Source organism: Trichomonas vaginalis, chromosome VI, assembly GCF_026262505.1.
Source record: "Trichomonas vaginalis G3 chromosome VI, whole genome shotgun sequence".
In the NCBI taxonomy this organism is placed as follows: Eukaryota; Parabasalia; order Trichomonadida; family Trichomonadidae; genus Trichomonas; species Trichomonas vaginalis.
The window spans coordinates 20243328-20259559 of record NC_067208.1 but is presented as its reverse complement, the minus strand read 5'-3'; the positions used below and the strand labels follow the sequence as shown (position 1 = coordinate 20259559).

Genomic DNA, 16232 nt, shown 5'->3' with positions numbered 1-16232 from the left:
TCTAACTTGTTCATATTTATATGATCGCAGTGAAGATAGAATAGAAGTTTGGAGAAGGTGTATTAGAAACTTTATAGCGCTCGAACTGAAAAAATCTCTAACTTTGGACAATAAGATATCCCAAGATCATCTAACATCTTCATGCCAACTTGTACGACTTTTATTTTCTAAGTTTCTTGTTTACATTTCTTGTTCTAGAACTATTTGTCGCTTAGGTTTGTTTAAAGACTACATCCCATTCTTTCATAACATAACTTCTGGGGCAGAGTTCGACATAAATGACTAAACGTTTCAATTCTCGACTGCTTTGTTATAGTCTCGAAATGGACACATATTTCTGAATGCTTGGAAGTCATAAAAAATCTGAAACATCTATTCTGTACATTTTTATAAAAATAAAAAAAATATTATTTTTTTTATTCTTGATTTGTTGTTCCATTTGTTTCATTGTTCGCATTTGTTGTTGAAGTTGTTCTTGTAATACAATACTTTCACAGTTGCATCTTCCAATTCGAAACTTTCTGCCGTCATTGACAAATACATAGGACATAAAAGTTTTACAGGAACAAAGTTTGCGTCAACTAATGTCAACGTTTACTTGCCAAAAGTGTTTGAGTTCACTAAAGGTTGAAAATTCTGCATTCGAATGAAACAATCAATAGGCAAACCAGCAGAGAAAGTATTGTTTATACGCATAAGTATCTTTTGGTCATAATATTTTCTGTCGACATTCGAATAACACTTTGAACCTAAGTTTTGAAACAATATATAAGATTGGTGTACTTAAAAGTCAATGGAACAGACATTCCTTGTATGACACCTTTTCCTGTTATAGGAAACTGTTGGTAGTAAAAACCAGATATAAGTTTTGTATTATAGCTCATATTGTTTAAGTAAACTCAGTCGGACATCCAAACATAATGAAACCTGCTCTAGTTGCAGCACATTACACTCGTACTTAAAGTATTAAATAAGTCAACAAAAACCTGTTGGTGGTATATCTGAGTAAGTATCTTCAAAGGAGTATTTTTTACCATTCACAACAATAAAGTCTTCTGGTGTCAAAAGAGCAAAACAGGCTTTAGTCGTCATTGTGTTTAAAGTTAGTTTACAATACCGTCCTTGAGGACTTTGTAAGTTTGTTGTTATAGAATTATATGACCCAGGGTTTTTAGTCGTAATAGTATAAACCATTATATCTTCTGCCATTTATATATATTTAAAAGTTTTTCTGAAAAGTGGAGAAGAACTTCATCTTAAACTTTCACATGGCGTTTCTTGAAGTTCTCTGTCTAAGAAGTTCAAATATTTTGTAAAGACATAGAACTTTCCTTTGTCTACACGAACAAACAAAACAGGGTCTTTCATATCGTTCAAAAGTGTGTAAAGTCCTTTACATGAAATAAAGTCTATATTATTTTTTCTTCAAACATCTTTCAAGAAGTTTTGACATTTTACTTAGCAAATAAATATTTAATGAAATGTTGTGGTCGTCAAATATTTTTATAACGTCTGGGAAACTATACTTTAAGTTCAACGTTTCACCTCCTTTCATAACGTATATCTTGTCAATGACATTATATGAAACACCACAGCAACTATGTCGGGTTCTATTTCTTTGATGTTTATATCGTCTTGCCTCTGTCAAAAGTTTCAATAGTTCTTTCAAAACTTCATGAGGTGCAATGACATATGAGTTCACTTTTACAGGGTTGTGTTCGACCAAGTTTAACATTATACTTAAAGCTTGACAAATCTTCTTCCTGAGTTTGAAGTTTGTCTTTCAGTTGTTGGTAGTCGTTTCGAATATCTGCAACAGAACTTAAGTCTCTGCTAACTTCAGGATATGTTGGTTCTTTTACAGGAACAATTGTTATACCATCTTCGTCTTCGTATGGTTTCCCCACTTCAACATCTCTGTCTTTGACATTGACAACAACACTTTGACTGTTTGTTTGAGTTGGTGAATTTAACTTCACATCTGCCACCGCCATTAAACTTTGAAACACTTACGCTTCTATTTTTCGGAAATGACATTTTTACTTAGAATAAAAAGATGGACGTATTTGAGTATCTCTTTGAATTGAAGCAGAACAAATTTATACTCACAAACAATACAAATACATTGGACAGAATAGTTCTTTACACAAACAATGGAAAATGTTATAGAATAGCAGTCTTTGCTGAACCTAAATATTTTCATAAAGCAAAGAAAGTTGGTATAACTGAAATGGTGAAAGTTCTTGAAGCAGACAAAATATAACAACAAAACTTACAGATATTTCTAAAGGTAAGTTTAATACAATATTATGTCAAAACAGGTGTCATAACTATTTACGATGGTGAAAAAGTGTCAAAGAACAACTTACTGACCTGCTGCCAAAATCTGCTCGATGGAAGCTGTCGTTATGCCAATCTGAGGAGCCCCAGCAGGTTTCATCGACGAATACGATTTCAAAAGAGCATCTTCCGTGAAAAGTGCTATTGGTTTTGTAAACTTCTTTGCTCTCAATTCATCTGGACCGTCTCTGTCACCAGTATATTGTTTTGTACAGTACCAAACAGTTGAAATACCACCCATAAAGTCTTCTGAGTCAGCAAATGGAATGCCAAGCCAAAAGTTTGAACGGTCTCCATTTGTATATTGAGTTTTTTGACCTCCTGTATGAGTCCATACTTTCACATATGGCATATAGAACTTTGCATTTCAGGGTTAATGGTCGTTGTGAAGTTTGTTGTTAAAGTTCATAGCATCTAATGTCAAGTTGTATGACCTCATATCCTCAACTGTAGAATATTCTTCTCTTGGATAATATTTGCCATCTATGTATATGATATTTAATACCGGTTGTAGAAACAAGAATAGTCATTTATAGTTCGTCTGAACAGTACAAACATAGTATCTGCATGTTTCATTGCAGTTGTTAAAGCAATATCTGTTCTTGCACCTGCGGCTCCTGGATTTTGGTTTCCAACTTCACCTGCAAAGTCTTTGACAGATATTTGGTGTATAGGGAACATAAGTGGAACTGCAATATATTTGGCAGCTAAAGCATTTGAAATATCTGGGTCCAACATATAGACTGCAAGTCTGCTTTCTATTCTCTTGCATTCAAATTTTCGCATGTAAACTTAACTGTGGTCCCAAGCAGTTCCAGCAGCATTGAAATAATAGTTTACTTCAGTGTTGAAGTTTGAGAAACCAAAGTCTAAGTCAACTTTGTCTTTGCAAAAGTCACAGAACTTGGCTCCACCAGTTTCCAGCTACAGTAATGCTGAATGGGTCTTGTGTTGGTGCAATGACTAAGTTTTTTTGCTTGGAGTAAGTTCAATAGAAATTTTTCCTGCCCAGTTTGGCAAGTATCTTTAAAAACCTGAAGATGAGGAAAGATGACAAAGGAACTCTAAGTTTCAGTTTTACTTTAGTGGCAGCAGTTCCATCTGAACCAGAAAGGTTAACATAAACTCCTGGAACGTTAGGGTCAAGTCTTCTTATTTTCTCAATAGTTGCATACTGGTCTGTTTTGTTCTCTAGCTTGTGGTTGTACTGAGTTTCTCAAAGCGAACATTCATAGTTTGCCCATGTTACTGTTTGAACTAAGTCAGAGTTAGAATATATCTTATATCCCATGAAAACTTCTGGAGCATATTGGTATCCGACATAGAAAATTCCATTGCAACCTTTCTTGTCAAGACAACTTGGCAGAAGGTTTTATTTCAATGTCTTGTTCCACGTATAAGAATGAGTTGTCAATAGAAATAATATGAAACCTGTCGCAAGCAATATCTACTGTTGTTGAAGAACCTTCTCCAAACTCACCTACGTTTCCATAAGAAACAGCAGTTGTATATTCGTAAGTTCCAGGAACTATTTCTGACCTTCTAATGGCATTGTCGCATTCGTCGTTTTACCATTCGGAAACATTTCCGTTCATGGCATCCAAAACTGTTGGCGTTATATTCTGAGCGGCGTACATTTCATATGGGTAAAAATATAGAATAGTTGGATTTATGTGTCATATAGAACCCACTCGGACCAAGCTTTACTTTGTTCTACTCTTCTTCTTTGGTGTCGCTTTTGGTAACTTGCCCTCTGCTTCAAGTTGTTGCATCTTTGCCTCATGTTCACCTAGTATGTTGTAAATTTCCCATGTCCTTTTTGTTTGGGCTCTGGTCGCCCATCTCAGGTAACCTATATCCTAGAAAGATTTGTCATAGTTTGTATTTGAGTCTTCGCGTATTGTTTGCATGACTCTTTCCTGAGTTTCCGGTTCAAGCTCTTCAAACAGAGCTTGTCCATATGAATAAGCTCGTTTCCAAATATATGTTTTTGTAGCCATTCTGGTTTTCTTTCCATGTTACCAATAATATCTTTTGTGAATGGGAAAGCTTTTACCCAATGTTTCAGTCTTGCGTCATTTATTTCTGTAGTTGGTTTTATTTTGTCAAGGAACATGTTTTTCAATACTAACATTTCATTTGGTACTGTCCATTTGAGTTTTCTTAAATATTCATCCCTTCTCGGTTCATTGTCTGCAAAGTAATTTTTATGACATTTTGTAAACTTTCGTTTGCAAGGTCATGTACAATAGGTTCTCTTCCTTCTATCTCCCTAACTTTCTTTCTAAACTCTTCACCAAATATACCATCTCTATGGTTCTGTGTAGTTCTTTGAGATAAATGTTCTAGAACGTCAGGTGTTATATTTCCATCAGCCATGTTCATTTCATACTGGTCCAAAATATCTGCATGTTTCATATCTTTCAATGGCATTAAAGCCGCGCTGAAAATACCAGCTATATCTGGTTCACCATTCACTTCCATTGCGTCTACAACTTCTTGGAATTGTGGTTGTAAGTTTATGAACCACCTATCCGGATTAGCTTTATGACCCCATCTCATTGTAGTTCCATAGTCTGCAGAAACAAAAGTAGGTTTGTTTCCATATTGGTTAGGTTCTGAATGAACTTTAAACAATGTTTCATTTCTATATGTTTTGGTGAAATTTAACCTTTTATTTTCACCGAGTTCAGCCAAAGATTGAACGTTATATGGTCGTAAGTAAAAAGGATTGTTGTATTTGCGTACATTTTCTTTCAGTACTTCCATTCTATGCTGAATATTTTCATCTGATGTTGGAGTCTTTTGTATGTCGGCGAACATTTTTCGATATTCTTCTACTATGTCAGCCGAATTTTTCTTAGACTCTTGGAAAGATTCCATATTCTCCGCATACTCTTGTTGAGGGTCAAGATTTTTCGGCTGTTCCAAATCTTCATCTAGTTCTGTGAAGTTAGTTTCCAAAGGAGGGACTTGTTCGTTTCCTTCAGGCTCTTCTAGCTGTTGTTGCTGAACTATTTCTTCCATGTCTGGTTGTATCTGAACTTCTTCCTGTGGGGTTTCTTGTACCTCATCTGCTGGCATTTCATATATTCCGAGACCGTTTTTAAAAAGTTCCCTATCTAAGTCATCCGGACTCATAAACCTTTCTTCTTTCGTTCCGTCTCTATTTTTTACGCGTTTCATGAAGAGAGTTGAATTATCATTTAGCTCTGACACCAAATATCTCGGAGTAAATTCATCCATGTCATTTGGATGATATGCTATTAAATCATATCCCTTAGCGAGCTTGTATTTTCCAGGTTTGAAATTATATCCCATTTGGTGCTGAACCATAAAGCTAAATAGGTTCGGGTCAGTATTTCCTTCCTTGAACTTTCTAATAGCTTCTTTATATCTGTCACTAAAGTCAAGAGTATCTGGGTAACCATAGTCTTCCTTAAGCATTTTTAAGAATTCTTGGTTTCCTTGTTCTCTACTTCTTTTATGTCCTTGCTCTGTTTGTGGTTGTTGTTGTGCAGGGTTTTGAACTGTTGGTTGCTGTGCAGGGTTTTGAACTGTTGGTTGTGGTGCAGTGTTTTGAACTGTTGGTTGTTGTGCTGGATTTTGAACTGTTGGTTGTTGTGTTGGTTTTGGTGCATGCCTGTGTCTGTGTCCATGTGACGATGTAAATGTTTTAGGTAGTCCTGGTGCAGGTGCTTCTCTTGGAGGGTTTGGTGGTATATAAGTTCCACTAGCTAGTATATAAGTTCCACCAGCTGGTATATAAGTTCCACCAGCTGGCACATATGTTCCATCTGCAGCATAATGTCCTACCTGACTTTTCGTTCTTAAGAAAGCATTTACTAGGTCTGTTTTGGTCTGTTGTAACTCTTTTTCTTGACTTTCCACAACAGTTGCTCTAACGGCGTCATAGGCACTTTGAACTGCCTGTCTCGTTGCTGCATCTGTTATTTTCGTCATATTTTGTGCTACTTCTCTTAACTCGTTGTCGAAACCTTCAGACTTCAGTTTCTTTCCAGATGAGAAGTCGTTCACTAGTTTCACCTTACTATGAAGAGCTTCGAAGGCGTTCTTAAAGTCAGCATTCATTAAAGCTTCATTTGAACTGTCTTCATCTGCTTGTATTTTTGTCCTTATTGACCCTATAAGTTGGGCTGCTTTGGCGTTGGCTTGGGCATCTAACCAGTCATTATTAGCTTTTATATATTCTGAGCTTTTCATTGCCTTTTGCATGGCTGCGTCGTTATTTTTACTTTCTTGTGCTAAGTTTTCATACTGTACGGTTTGGTTTTGCAACTGTAAAAGTTTTTCTGCCTTTACATTTGCTTCAACTTCTTTTTTATACTCATCGCTATCCATATATGTCTTCAGGGCTTTTTGTTTTATTTCTTCATCTTTCAGTACTTTATATTGAGTAGTATGGTTTTTCAAATTTATAACATCTTGTTCCATTTTTGCTACTTCTGTTGCTTTTTCTGACACTTTTTTCGCATATTCCTCTGTACTTAGTTCTTTCAGTTGTTCTTCTTTCTTCTTTTTCTCTACGTTTAACTCATTGAGTTTCTTTGTGTGTCTGTCATATTCTAGTTTCTTTTCGTTTTCACTTATTTGTTTCTGTATGTCTATGTTTGACTTTTTGACATCTGTTATTTGATTTTTGAGTGAACTCAAATTCATTTGACTTTGAGGGTTATAAGCTGTTCCGTCTGCAGCTCCACCATAGCCTGCCATTTTCGCTAAAAGTGCCGCTCTTAAACCTCCACTCTGTGCACCAATAACTCGGTTTAAAAGCATAGGTTGCTTGACATTTGTTGCAACATAGTGGGGTCATTCATCATTTGTTGTTGCAACTGTTGTTGTGGTGTCAGTTTTACTATTGGATGTTTCAATGCTCCCTTCCTCTTACGTATATTCTTACGTAGCTTACGTGGCATTTTAAGTGAAGTTAAAAAGCGGTTTTTGACAGATGTTTATATGACACTTTTTGTTCAGCTCAAAAAACTACTCGGTCAAAGTGTTGTCAGTTTTGTAAAATAACCGTCCTATCTCATTCTATAAGGGAGAAAAGGCTTCTCAAAGTATACTTCCTTGGAACGCCGGTAACTTTTCCTGTAGCGACGATAGACCCTTACTTGTCCGGACAAAGTTATACTAAACATCTTCAGGGCTAGAGGGCACGAAGTGCCTGGAGGCCCCACTACCTTTTTTTTTTTTTTTTTTCATCAAAACCCAACCTATAAACTTTAATTTTTACTTTTGTTTTTTTCAATATATGAACTAAATTTTTTTTTTCAAATTACTCCCACACTGGGAAAAGTATTTTAACTCAGATGTTGCCAGCCTCTTCATCATTGCATTAACAAGTGCTTTGACTCAGAGGTTGCCAACCTCTTCATCATTGCATTAACAAGTGCTTTGACTCAGAGGTTGCCAGCCTCTTCATCATTGTAAAAATGTATTACCGCTTTTTTTTTAATTCAATCGTAACATCTCAATTATCCCGCCAAAAATTATTGGGTCTAAATTGGTTTTTATTATTATTATTTTCAGAAACAAACTAACTTGTTTTTTTAGGAATTTATCATTCATAAAGTCTTTATGATATATTTTCAACTTATAATGAATATGAAATTATAATTGTTATTTTGAAAAAAAATTATTCATGATCAATTCATGATTTAACCAGTTCCTTCAAATTAGGAGAGCATATTCAAATATAATCGCTCATTAAAATCAATTTTTATGTTTTTTTTTAAATCGAAATTATCTCATCATAAACCATGCAAACTGACTATTTGTTCTTATCACCATGTTACCAATATCAGAATTGTCTTTACAGCCAAAATTTCGCTCGATAAAAGTCCATCCAATAGTGAGATAATTGAGCAACGAACATTTTTCCATATCACAAAAACCTCCGCCCTGTGAAACGTATTCGGTCATTTTTTTAAAAATTAATTTTTTGTTAGAGATAAGAGCTAAAACTCGGTAAACAACTTCTTTATGTCTAGAAAATTCTATCTTGCCTTTTATTTTTTTCTCGCTGTGAAACGTATTCGGTCTTTTTTTTAAAAATTAATTTTTTGTTAGAGATAAGAGCTAAAACTCGGTAAACAACTTCTTTATGTCTAGAAAATTCTATCTTGCCTTTTATTTTTTTCTCGCTGTGAAACGTATTCGGTCATTTTTTTAAAAATTAATTTTTTGTTAGAGATAAGAGCTAAAACTCGGTAAACAACTTCTTTATGTCTAGAAAATTCTATCTTGCCTTTTATTTTTTTCTCGCTGTGAAACGTATTCGGTCTTTTTTTTAAAAATTAATTTTTTTGTTAGAGATAAGAGCTAAAACTCGGTAAACAACTTCTTTATGTCTAGAAAATTCTATCTTGCCTTTTATTTTTTTCTCGCTGTGAAACGTATTCGGTCTTTTTTTAAAAAATTAATTTTTTGTTAGAGATAAGAGCTAAAACTCGGTAAACAACTTCTTTATGTCTAGAAAATTCTATCTTGCCTTTTATTTTTTTCTCGCTGTGAAACGTATTCGGTCTTTTTTTTAAAAATTAATTTTTTGTTAGAGATAAGAGCTAAAACTCGGTAAACAACTTCTTTATGTCTAGAAAATTCTATCTTGCCTTTTATTTTTTCTCGCTGTGAAACGTATTCGGTCTTTTTTTTAAAAATTAATTTTTTGTTAGAGATAAGAGCTAAAACTCGGTAAACAACTTCTTTATGTCTAGAAAATTCTATCTTGCCTTTTATTTTTTTCTCGCTGTGAAACGTATTCGGTCATTTTTTTTAAAAATTAATTTTTTGTTAGAGATAAGAGCTAAAACTCGGTAAACAACTTCTTTATGTCTAGAAAATTCTATCTTGCCTTTTATTTTTTTCTCGCTGTGAAACGTATTCGGTCATTTTTTTAAAAATTAATTTTTTGTTAGAGATAAGAGCTAAAACTCGGTAAACAACTTCTTTATGTCTAGAAAATTCTATCTTGCCTTTTATTTTTTTCTCGCTGTGAAAACGTATTCGGTCTTTTTTTTAAAAATTAATTTTTTGTTAGAGATAAGAGCTAAAACTCGGTAAACAACTTCTTTATGTCTAGAAAAATTCTATCTTGCCTTTTATTTTTTTCTCGCTGTGAAAACGTATTCGGTCTTTTTTTTAAAAATTAATTTTTTGTTAGAGATAAGAGCTAAAACTCGGTAAACAACTTCTTTATGTCTAGAAAATTCTATCTTGCCTTTTATTTTTTTCTCGCTGTGAAACGTATTCGGTCTTTTTTTTTAAAAATTAATTTTTTGTTAGAGATAAGAGCTAAAACTCGGTAAACAACTTCTTTATGTCTAGAAAATTCTATCTTGCCTTTTATTTTTTTCTCGCTGTGAAACGTATTCGGTCTTTTTTTTAAAAATTAATTTTTTGTTAGAGATAAGAGCTAAAACTCGGTAAACAACTTCTTTATGTCTAGAAAATTATATCTTGCCTTTTATTTTTTTCTCGCTGTGAAACGTATTCGGTCTTTTTTTTAAAAATTAATTTTTTGTTAGAGATAAGAGCTAAAACTCGGTAAACAACTTCTTTATGTCTAGAAAATTCTATCTTGCCTTTTATTTTTTTCTCGCTGTGAAACGTATTCGGTCTTTTTTTTAAAAATTAATTTTTTGTTAGAGATAAGAGCTAAAACTCGGTAAACAACTTCTTTATGTCTAGAAAATTCTATCTTGCCTTTTATTTTTTTCTCGCTGTGAAACGTATTCGGTCTTTTTTTTAAAAATTAATTTTTTGTTAGAGATAAGAGCTAAAACTCGGTAAACAACTTCTTTATGTCTAGAAAATTCTATCTTGCCTTTTATTTTTTTCTCGCTGTGAAACGTATTCGGGGCGGCGACAAATTTGCCCAGCCAGTAAAGTATTCAATTTTTTTTGCATTTTTTTAAAGCTTCTTAACTTAAATCATGGAATGTCTCAAAGACAAAAGTAGCATACAGCATGTAAAGCTAAAGAAAGATAATTATAATTAATACCTTAATTTTTAATATTACGCATTTTTAGGTGCAAAATTTAAAAACATTCTAATACAATAGAGCAGTTTCCAAAAGTAGCATACAGCATGTAAAGCTAAAGAAAGATAATCATAATTAATACCTTAATTTTTAATATTACGCATTTTTTAGGTGCAAAATTTAAAAACATTCTAATACAATAGAGCAGTTTCCAAAAGTAGCATACAGCATGTAAAGCTAAAGAAAGATAATCATAATTAATACCTTAATTTTTAATATTACGCATTTTTAGGTGCAAAATTTAAAAACATTCTAATACAATAGAGCAGTTTCCAAAAGTAGCATACAGCATGTAAAGCTAAAGAAAGATAATCATAATTAATACCTTAATTTTTAATATTACGCATTTTTAGGTGCAAAATTTAAAAACATTCTAATACAATAGAGCAGTTTCCAAAAGTAGCATACAGCATGTAAAGCTAAAGAAAGATAATCATAATTAATACCTTAATTTTTAATATTACCATTTTTAGGTGCAAAATTTAAAAACATTCTAATACAATAGAGCAGTTTCCAAAAGTAGCATACAGCATGCAAAGCTAAAGAAAGATTCATAATTAATACCTTTAAAGTTTAAAATCTTGATTTTTTTAAAAATCAAATATTTATAACTTTAATACATACAGCTTAAACCTTATACTTGTTTTCTCTTGTGAGAAAGCAATCTTACAAAGCTAACAATCCTAAAAAATAAAGAATTAAAATTTAATAATTTAATCTAACAAAATTTCTCTCTTTATCCTTTTGCACTCTTTATATGCAACTCAAATCCATCATATAATATTCCTATAATACTCTTGCCTCAAACAATGACGAACAAACTGCTATTCTCATTTAATTACAGACCAAATCTATTTTAGGGTTGTTAAAAATATCAAAAATTAGCGTTTTGAAGACACCATGGTGTCTTATAATTTTCCCTTCCTTATTGGCGTGTAGAAATAAATGCGCCAATAGATTGAAGAAGAAGAATTGTTTTTCTCTTAATGAACTTTAATCCTTTTGATATAAGAATATTAAAAACATTAATATAATTTCGATTTCGGAAATTAAATTTCCAAATTTTTTGTCGATTTCGGAAATAACAGGATCCCGCATCCATCAAAACACAAAACACATTTTTTGGTTCTTTCATCGTTTTAATCATAATTTATGTAATACATGATTTGGATAAATTTTACAAAAATAGAACCTATATTATATTCTTTTCAAAGATTCTTGCAAATCATCAAAAATAATTGTATTTTAAAAAACGATCAAATTATCCTTTCATTATTTTAAACTTAAATTAGTTTTTATGATTGACTAAAGCAATCATATTTATTCATCATTAAATAAACAAAAAAATAATATTTGAGAGTTATTTCAAAAAAAAACACATTGAATTTATTAATTTGTCTCAATTTCAGTATTATAAATTTTTTATAATTTCAATATTTTGAAATACACTTTTTAATATTTCAATATTTATGATATTTCAATGTATTAAGTGGTCTCAAATTGAGCTTCTCAAATATAAGTTGGCATATTCAAATAATAAAATTAAATAATATTTAAAATAATAAATAAAAGTGATTGAGGTCATAGCAAAACGGCTGTTTCAGTCATTCATTCTTAAAAATCAAAAGGGTAAAAACTAAATAAAATGGGTAAAATTCAATAGTGTCTGTGCTATCGTTCAATTTGAAGGTGTCTTTTGAAACCGCAACACACATTGAATTTTTGAATAGTGTATTATGGTTTGACAGACACCAATGAAAAAAATAAAATGATATTTATTTTAAATATATAAGATCCTTATATAAAATATAAATATTTTATCGTTTTATTTTCTTGTTTTAGAAATGTTTTTTATTGAAAAATCAATAAAACTAACTCCAAAATAAAATTTTTGATTTAAAGACATTATGATGACACCAGGCAAATCTTCCAAGACACCTATCGTCGGGAATCTAACAACCCTATCTATTTAAATTTCTGAATTTTTAATTTTCATTTCAATTTCAAATGAAATTAGAAGAAGAAACTATCTTTACTGTTATGGATCTTTGTAAATTTGGAGTTAAACAAGAAATACAAGCACAGTATGGATATGGTGAACGTGTCAGAAAAGAAAGATCTCAGATTTCATTCCACTGCAAATATCCAAAATGTCCTGCACATTTTAATGTTGCAATATTGGATCAAAATAAATACAAACTAATCAAAATAGTTGAAGAACATGATCATTCCGCCCCAAATGACAAAAGTCAATATTCGTCTGTCTTTTATCGCAAATATTTAGAACATTACTTCCAAACAGATGACAATCAAAGAGCGATAGCACAGCTAAATGCATTCAAAGATCTTGAAATTCCTCTTACAGGTCCGTCCATTCCAGAGATGTACGCTCAAAAACCACGTGCAATCAAACGATTTACAGAAAGAATACATGCTCTTCAAACTAGATATTCTCCTGACGATGTTGTGTCATTGCAAATCTTTGTTCAGACAGTACAAGAAGAATCTCCAGATGATCTCATTGCATTTGAAGTCTCAGACAATAATATGTGTTTCTATTACGCGCCTTTTGAAGGCAAAGCTTATGCGCATAGTATCAAGACATTTCATATAGACAGCACCTATAAATTGTTGCGATCAAACATTCCATTGTATGCATTTACTGGCAAAATCAAAGATTTTCATATTTTCCCTTTTTTATATTTCTTTTGTCAATCAAACACTTATCAAAACATTCAAGTTTGCGTGTGCGCCTATCTCAGATGGGTAACAATTGAGCCAGAATACATTAGCATGGACTGTGCTCCACAGATAGCTCAAGCAATAGAAGAAAGCATTCCACAAGCTCAAATACTTTGGTGCGGAGTACATGTTCTTCGTGCAATTCTTCGCAAATCAAATAAGTTTTCTTCTCAAGAAAAATTTGAACAATTCTATAATTTGATGAAGGATTTAGTCTTCAAATTAGATGCAGAACATGAGGAAGAAGCAAATGCTGCCTATGATCAAGTTCTGGAGTTGCTCGACACAGATCCAACAGCATCTCAATACTTTAACAGACAATGGCGTTACAACATATCAAGATGGATTGCTCGTGACAGGCGTGAAGGCGACGCAACTAACAATATTGCCGAAGCTCATTTTAGAACACTCAAACATGACTATTTTCCTGATCGAAAAAATCTCAGAATTGATGATGTTATTATAGAAATTTATACAAAAGTGATACCATCTTTCGTTATCAAACTCAAAATTGATCAAAATCCAGCAGATGACCGTGTCATTAGGATCATGGAAAAAGCAACTAACGCAGAAATTGATGTAAAAAGACAAAGAAAAATCGAGAGTATTTCAATGCTCAATAGATTGCTCAATGCTGTTAGTGATGACTCAATAGATCCCACTAAAATATATCCTACCTTGAAAGTATTATTACAAAGAACTCATTTTATTTAATTTTGATTTTAATTTTAGATTAAATTATTAAATTTTAATTCTTTATTTTTTAGGATTGTTAGCTTTGTAAGATTGCTTTCTCACAAGAGAAAACAAGTATAAGGTTTAAGCTGTATGTATTAAAGTTATAAATATTTGATTTTAAAAAAAATCAAGATTTTAAACTTTAAAGGTATTAATTATGATTATCTTTCTTTAGCTTTGCATGCTGTATGCTACTTTTGGAAACTGCTCTATTGTATTAGAATGTTTTTAAATTTTGCACCTAAAAATGCGTAATATTAAAAATTAAGGTATTAATTATGATTATCTTTCTTTAGCTTTACATGCTGTATGCTACTTTTGGAAACTGCTCTATTGTATTAGAATGTTTTTAAATTTTGCACCTAAAAATGCGTAATATTAAAAATTAAGGTATTAATTATGATTATCTTTCTTTAGCTTTACATGCTGTATGCTACTTTTGTCTTTGAGACATTCCATGATTTAAGTTAAGAAGCTTTAAAAAAAATGCAATAAAATAAAAAATTTTTAGTATCGATAATCTGAAATATGTTGTTTACTTAAGCCGCGAGCGAAGCAAGCGGCTTAGTTTCGTAATTTCATACAATCTTTTTTCGAATCTGTTCTTTTCTTAAGCCGCGAGCGATGCGAGTGGCTTAGTTTCGTAATTTCATACAATTATTTTTCGAATTTGTTCTTTTTGTCAACCGCAAGCGAAGCGAGTGGCTTTTTATTTTTTAATTTTTTTTTTCTTACTTTTTTTCTCCCCCTTACTTACAAATTTGATAGTAACTTACCAAATCTCTCTATCATATAATAATAAATTAATCCATTTTTTGTTTCAAATCTGATACTTTTACATTTCTGACATGTAAACTTGTCACTTTTCACTTCACCTCACTGGGCAGGTTTGTGCCCCCCTCAAACGTATTCGGTCATTTTTTTAAAAATTAATTTTTTGTTAGAGATAAGAGCTAAAACTCGGTAAACAACTTCTTTATGTCTAGAAAATTTAACATTCGTCTCCCATTTTTATATATTTGGTTTAGAATGTTCGAAAATGCGTAATATGGTCATTAATATTAATTGAAAAGAACCTTGAATTAATTCAATCTGATCTCACAAAATATTTTAAATTACAAACTTTGTAGTTTGAATAGATAATTAGTATTAAACTCAAATAACTAGTTTATTTTTGAATAAAAATTATTTGAATTTATTCAATTTTGTGAATTTTCCTTCAAAAATCAAGTTTGAATATCTTATTTGCCATATAATTATAAATACAATGAAACATATTCGAAATTGAAAAGAATGACTTTTTCTGTTCTTTCAATCATTCAATTTGAATTTTGCAATATTGGATTTCTCATTAAATAGCTATTAAAAACAACAAGCAATTTAACTTGAGGGGGGCACAAACTTGCCCAGTGAGGTGAAGTGAAAAGTGACAAGTTTACATGTCAGAAATGTAAAAGTATCAGATTTGAAACAAAAAATGGATTAATTTATTATTATATGATAGAGAGATTTGGTAAGTTACTATCAAATTTGTAAGTAAGGGGGAGAAAAAAAAGTAAGAAAGAAAAAAAAATTAAAAAATAAAAAGCCACTCGCTTCGCTCGCGGTTGACAAAAAGAACAAATTCGAAAAATAATTGTATGAAATTACGAAACTAAGCCACTCGCATCGCTCGCGGCTTAAGAAAAGAACAGATTCGAAAAAAGATTGTATGAAATTACGAAACTAAGCCGCTTGCTTCGCTCGCGGCTTAAGTAAACAACATATTTCAGATTATCGATACTAAAAATTTTTTATTTTATTGCATTTTTTTTAAAGCTTCTTAACTTAAATCATGGAATGTCTCAAAGACAAAAGTAGCATACAGCATGTAAAGCTAAAGAAAGATAATTATAATTAATACCTTAATTTTTAATATTACGCATTTTTAGGTGCAAAATTTAAAAACATTCTAATACAATAGAGCAGTTTCCAAAAGTAGCATACAGCATGTAAAGCTAAAGAAAGATAATCATAATTAATACCTTAATTTTTAATATTACGCATTTTTAGGTGCAAAATTTAAAAACATTCTAATACAATAGAGCAGTTTCCAAAAGTAGCATACAGCATGCAAAGCTAAAGAAAGATAATCATAATTAATACCTTTAAAGTTTAAAATCTTGATTTTTTTTAAAATCAAATATTTATAACTTTAATACATACAGCTTAAACCTTATACTTGTTTTCTCTTGTGAGAAAGCAATCTTACAAAGCTAACAATCCTAAAAAATAAAGAATTAAAATTTAATAATTTAATCTAAAATTAAAATCAAAATTAAATAAAATGAGTTCTTTGTAATAATA

At 31.4% G+C, this 16232-nt stretch overlaps 4 protein-coding genes and 1 pseudogene across 5 annotated transcripts, besides 4 other annotated features; 1 reads left to right on the top strand and 4 right to left on the bottom strand.

The window, feature by feature from the left end:
* Positions 1–1774: 1774 nt before the first annotated feature.
* Positions 1775–1994, bottom strand: TVAGG3_0898080 (protein of unknown function, DUF4106 family; the record flags this gene model as incomplete). The annotated part of the gene is made up of 1 exon (XM_051251151.1): positions 1775–1994. A coding segment is annotated over one exon (220 nt), but the record flags the coding sequence as incomplete, so codon positions are not given.
* Positions 1995–2365: 371 nt separating this feature from the next.
* Positions 2366–3977, bottom strand: TVAGG3_0898070 (annotated as a pseudogene). Its single transcript has one exon. A coding segment is annotated over exon 1 (1612 nt).
* A 949-nt stretch (positions 3978–4926) lies between these two features.
* On the bottom strand, positions 4927–5787 carry TVAGG3_0898060 (protein of unknown function, DUF4106 family; the record flags this gene model as incomplete). The annotated part of the gene is made up of 1 exon (XM_051251150.1): positions 4927–5787. A coding segment is annotated over one exon (861 nt), but the record flags the coding sequence as incomplete, so codon positions are not given.
* Positions 5788–5999: 212 nt separating this feature from the next.
* On the bottom strand, positions 6000–7020 carry TVAGG3_0898050 (protein of unknown function, DUF4106 family; the record flags this gene model as incomplete). Its single annotated transcript, XM_051251149.1, has 1 exon — positions 6000–7020. A coding segment is annotated over one exon (1021 nt), but the record flags the coding sequence as incomplete, so codon positions are not given.
* Positions 7021–7562: 542 nt separating this feature from the next.
* Positions 7563–8265: a mobile genetic element.
* A 1956-nt stretch (positions 8266–10221) lies between these two features.
* Positions 10222–11262: a mobile genetic element.
* A 1107-nt stretch (positions 11263–12369) lies between these two features.
* Positions 12370–14788: a mobile genetic element.
* On the top strand, positions 13200–13862 carry TVAGG3_0898020 (MULE transposase domain-containing protein; the record flags this gene model as incomplete). The annotated part of the gene is made up of 1 exon (XM_051251148.1): positions 13200–13862. The coding sequence occupies one exon, from the start codon at positions 13200–13202 to the stop codon at positions 13860–13862; it is 663 nt and encodes a 220-aa protein (XP_051086623.1).
* Positions 14789–15273: 485 nt separating the features above from the next.
* Positions 15274–16232: part of a mobile genetic element that runs on past the window's edge.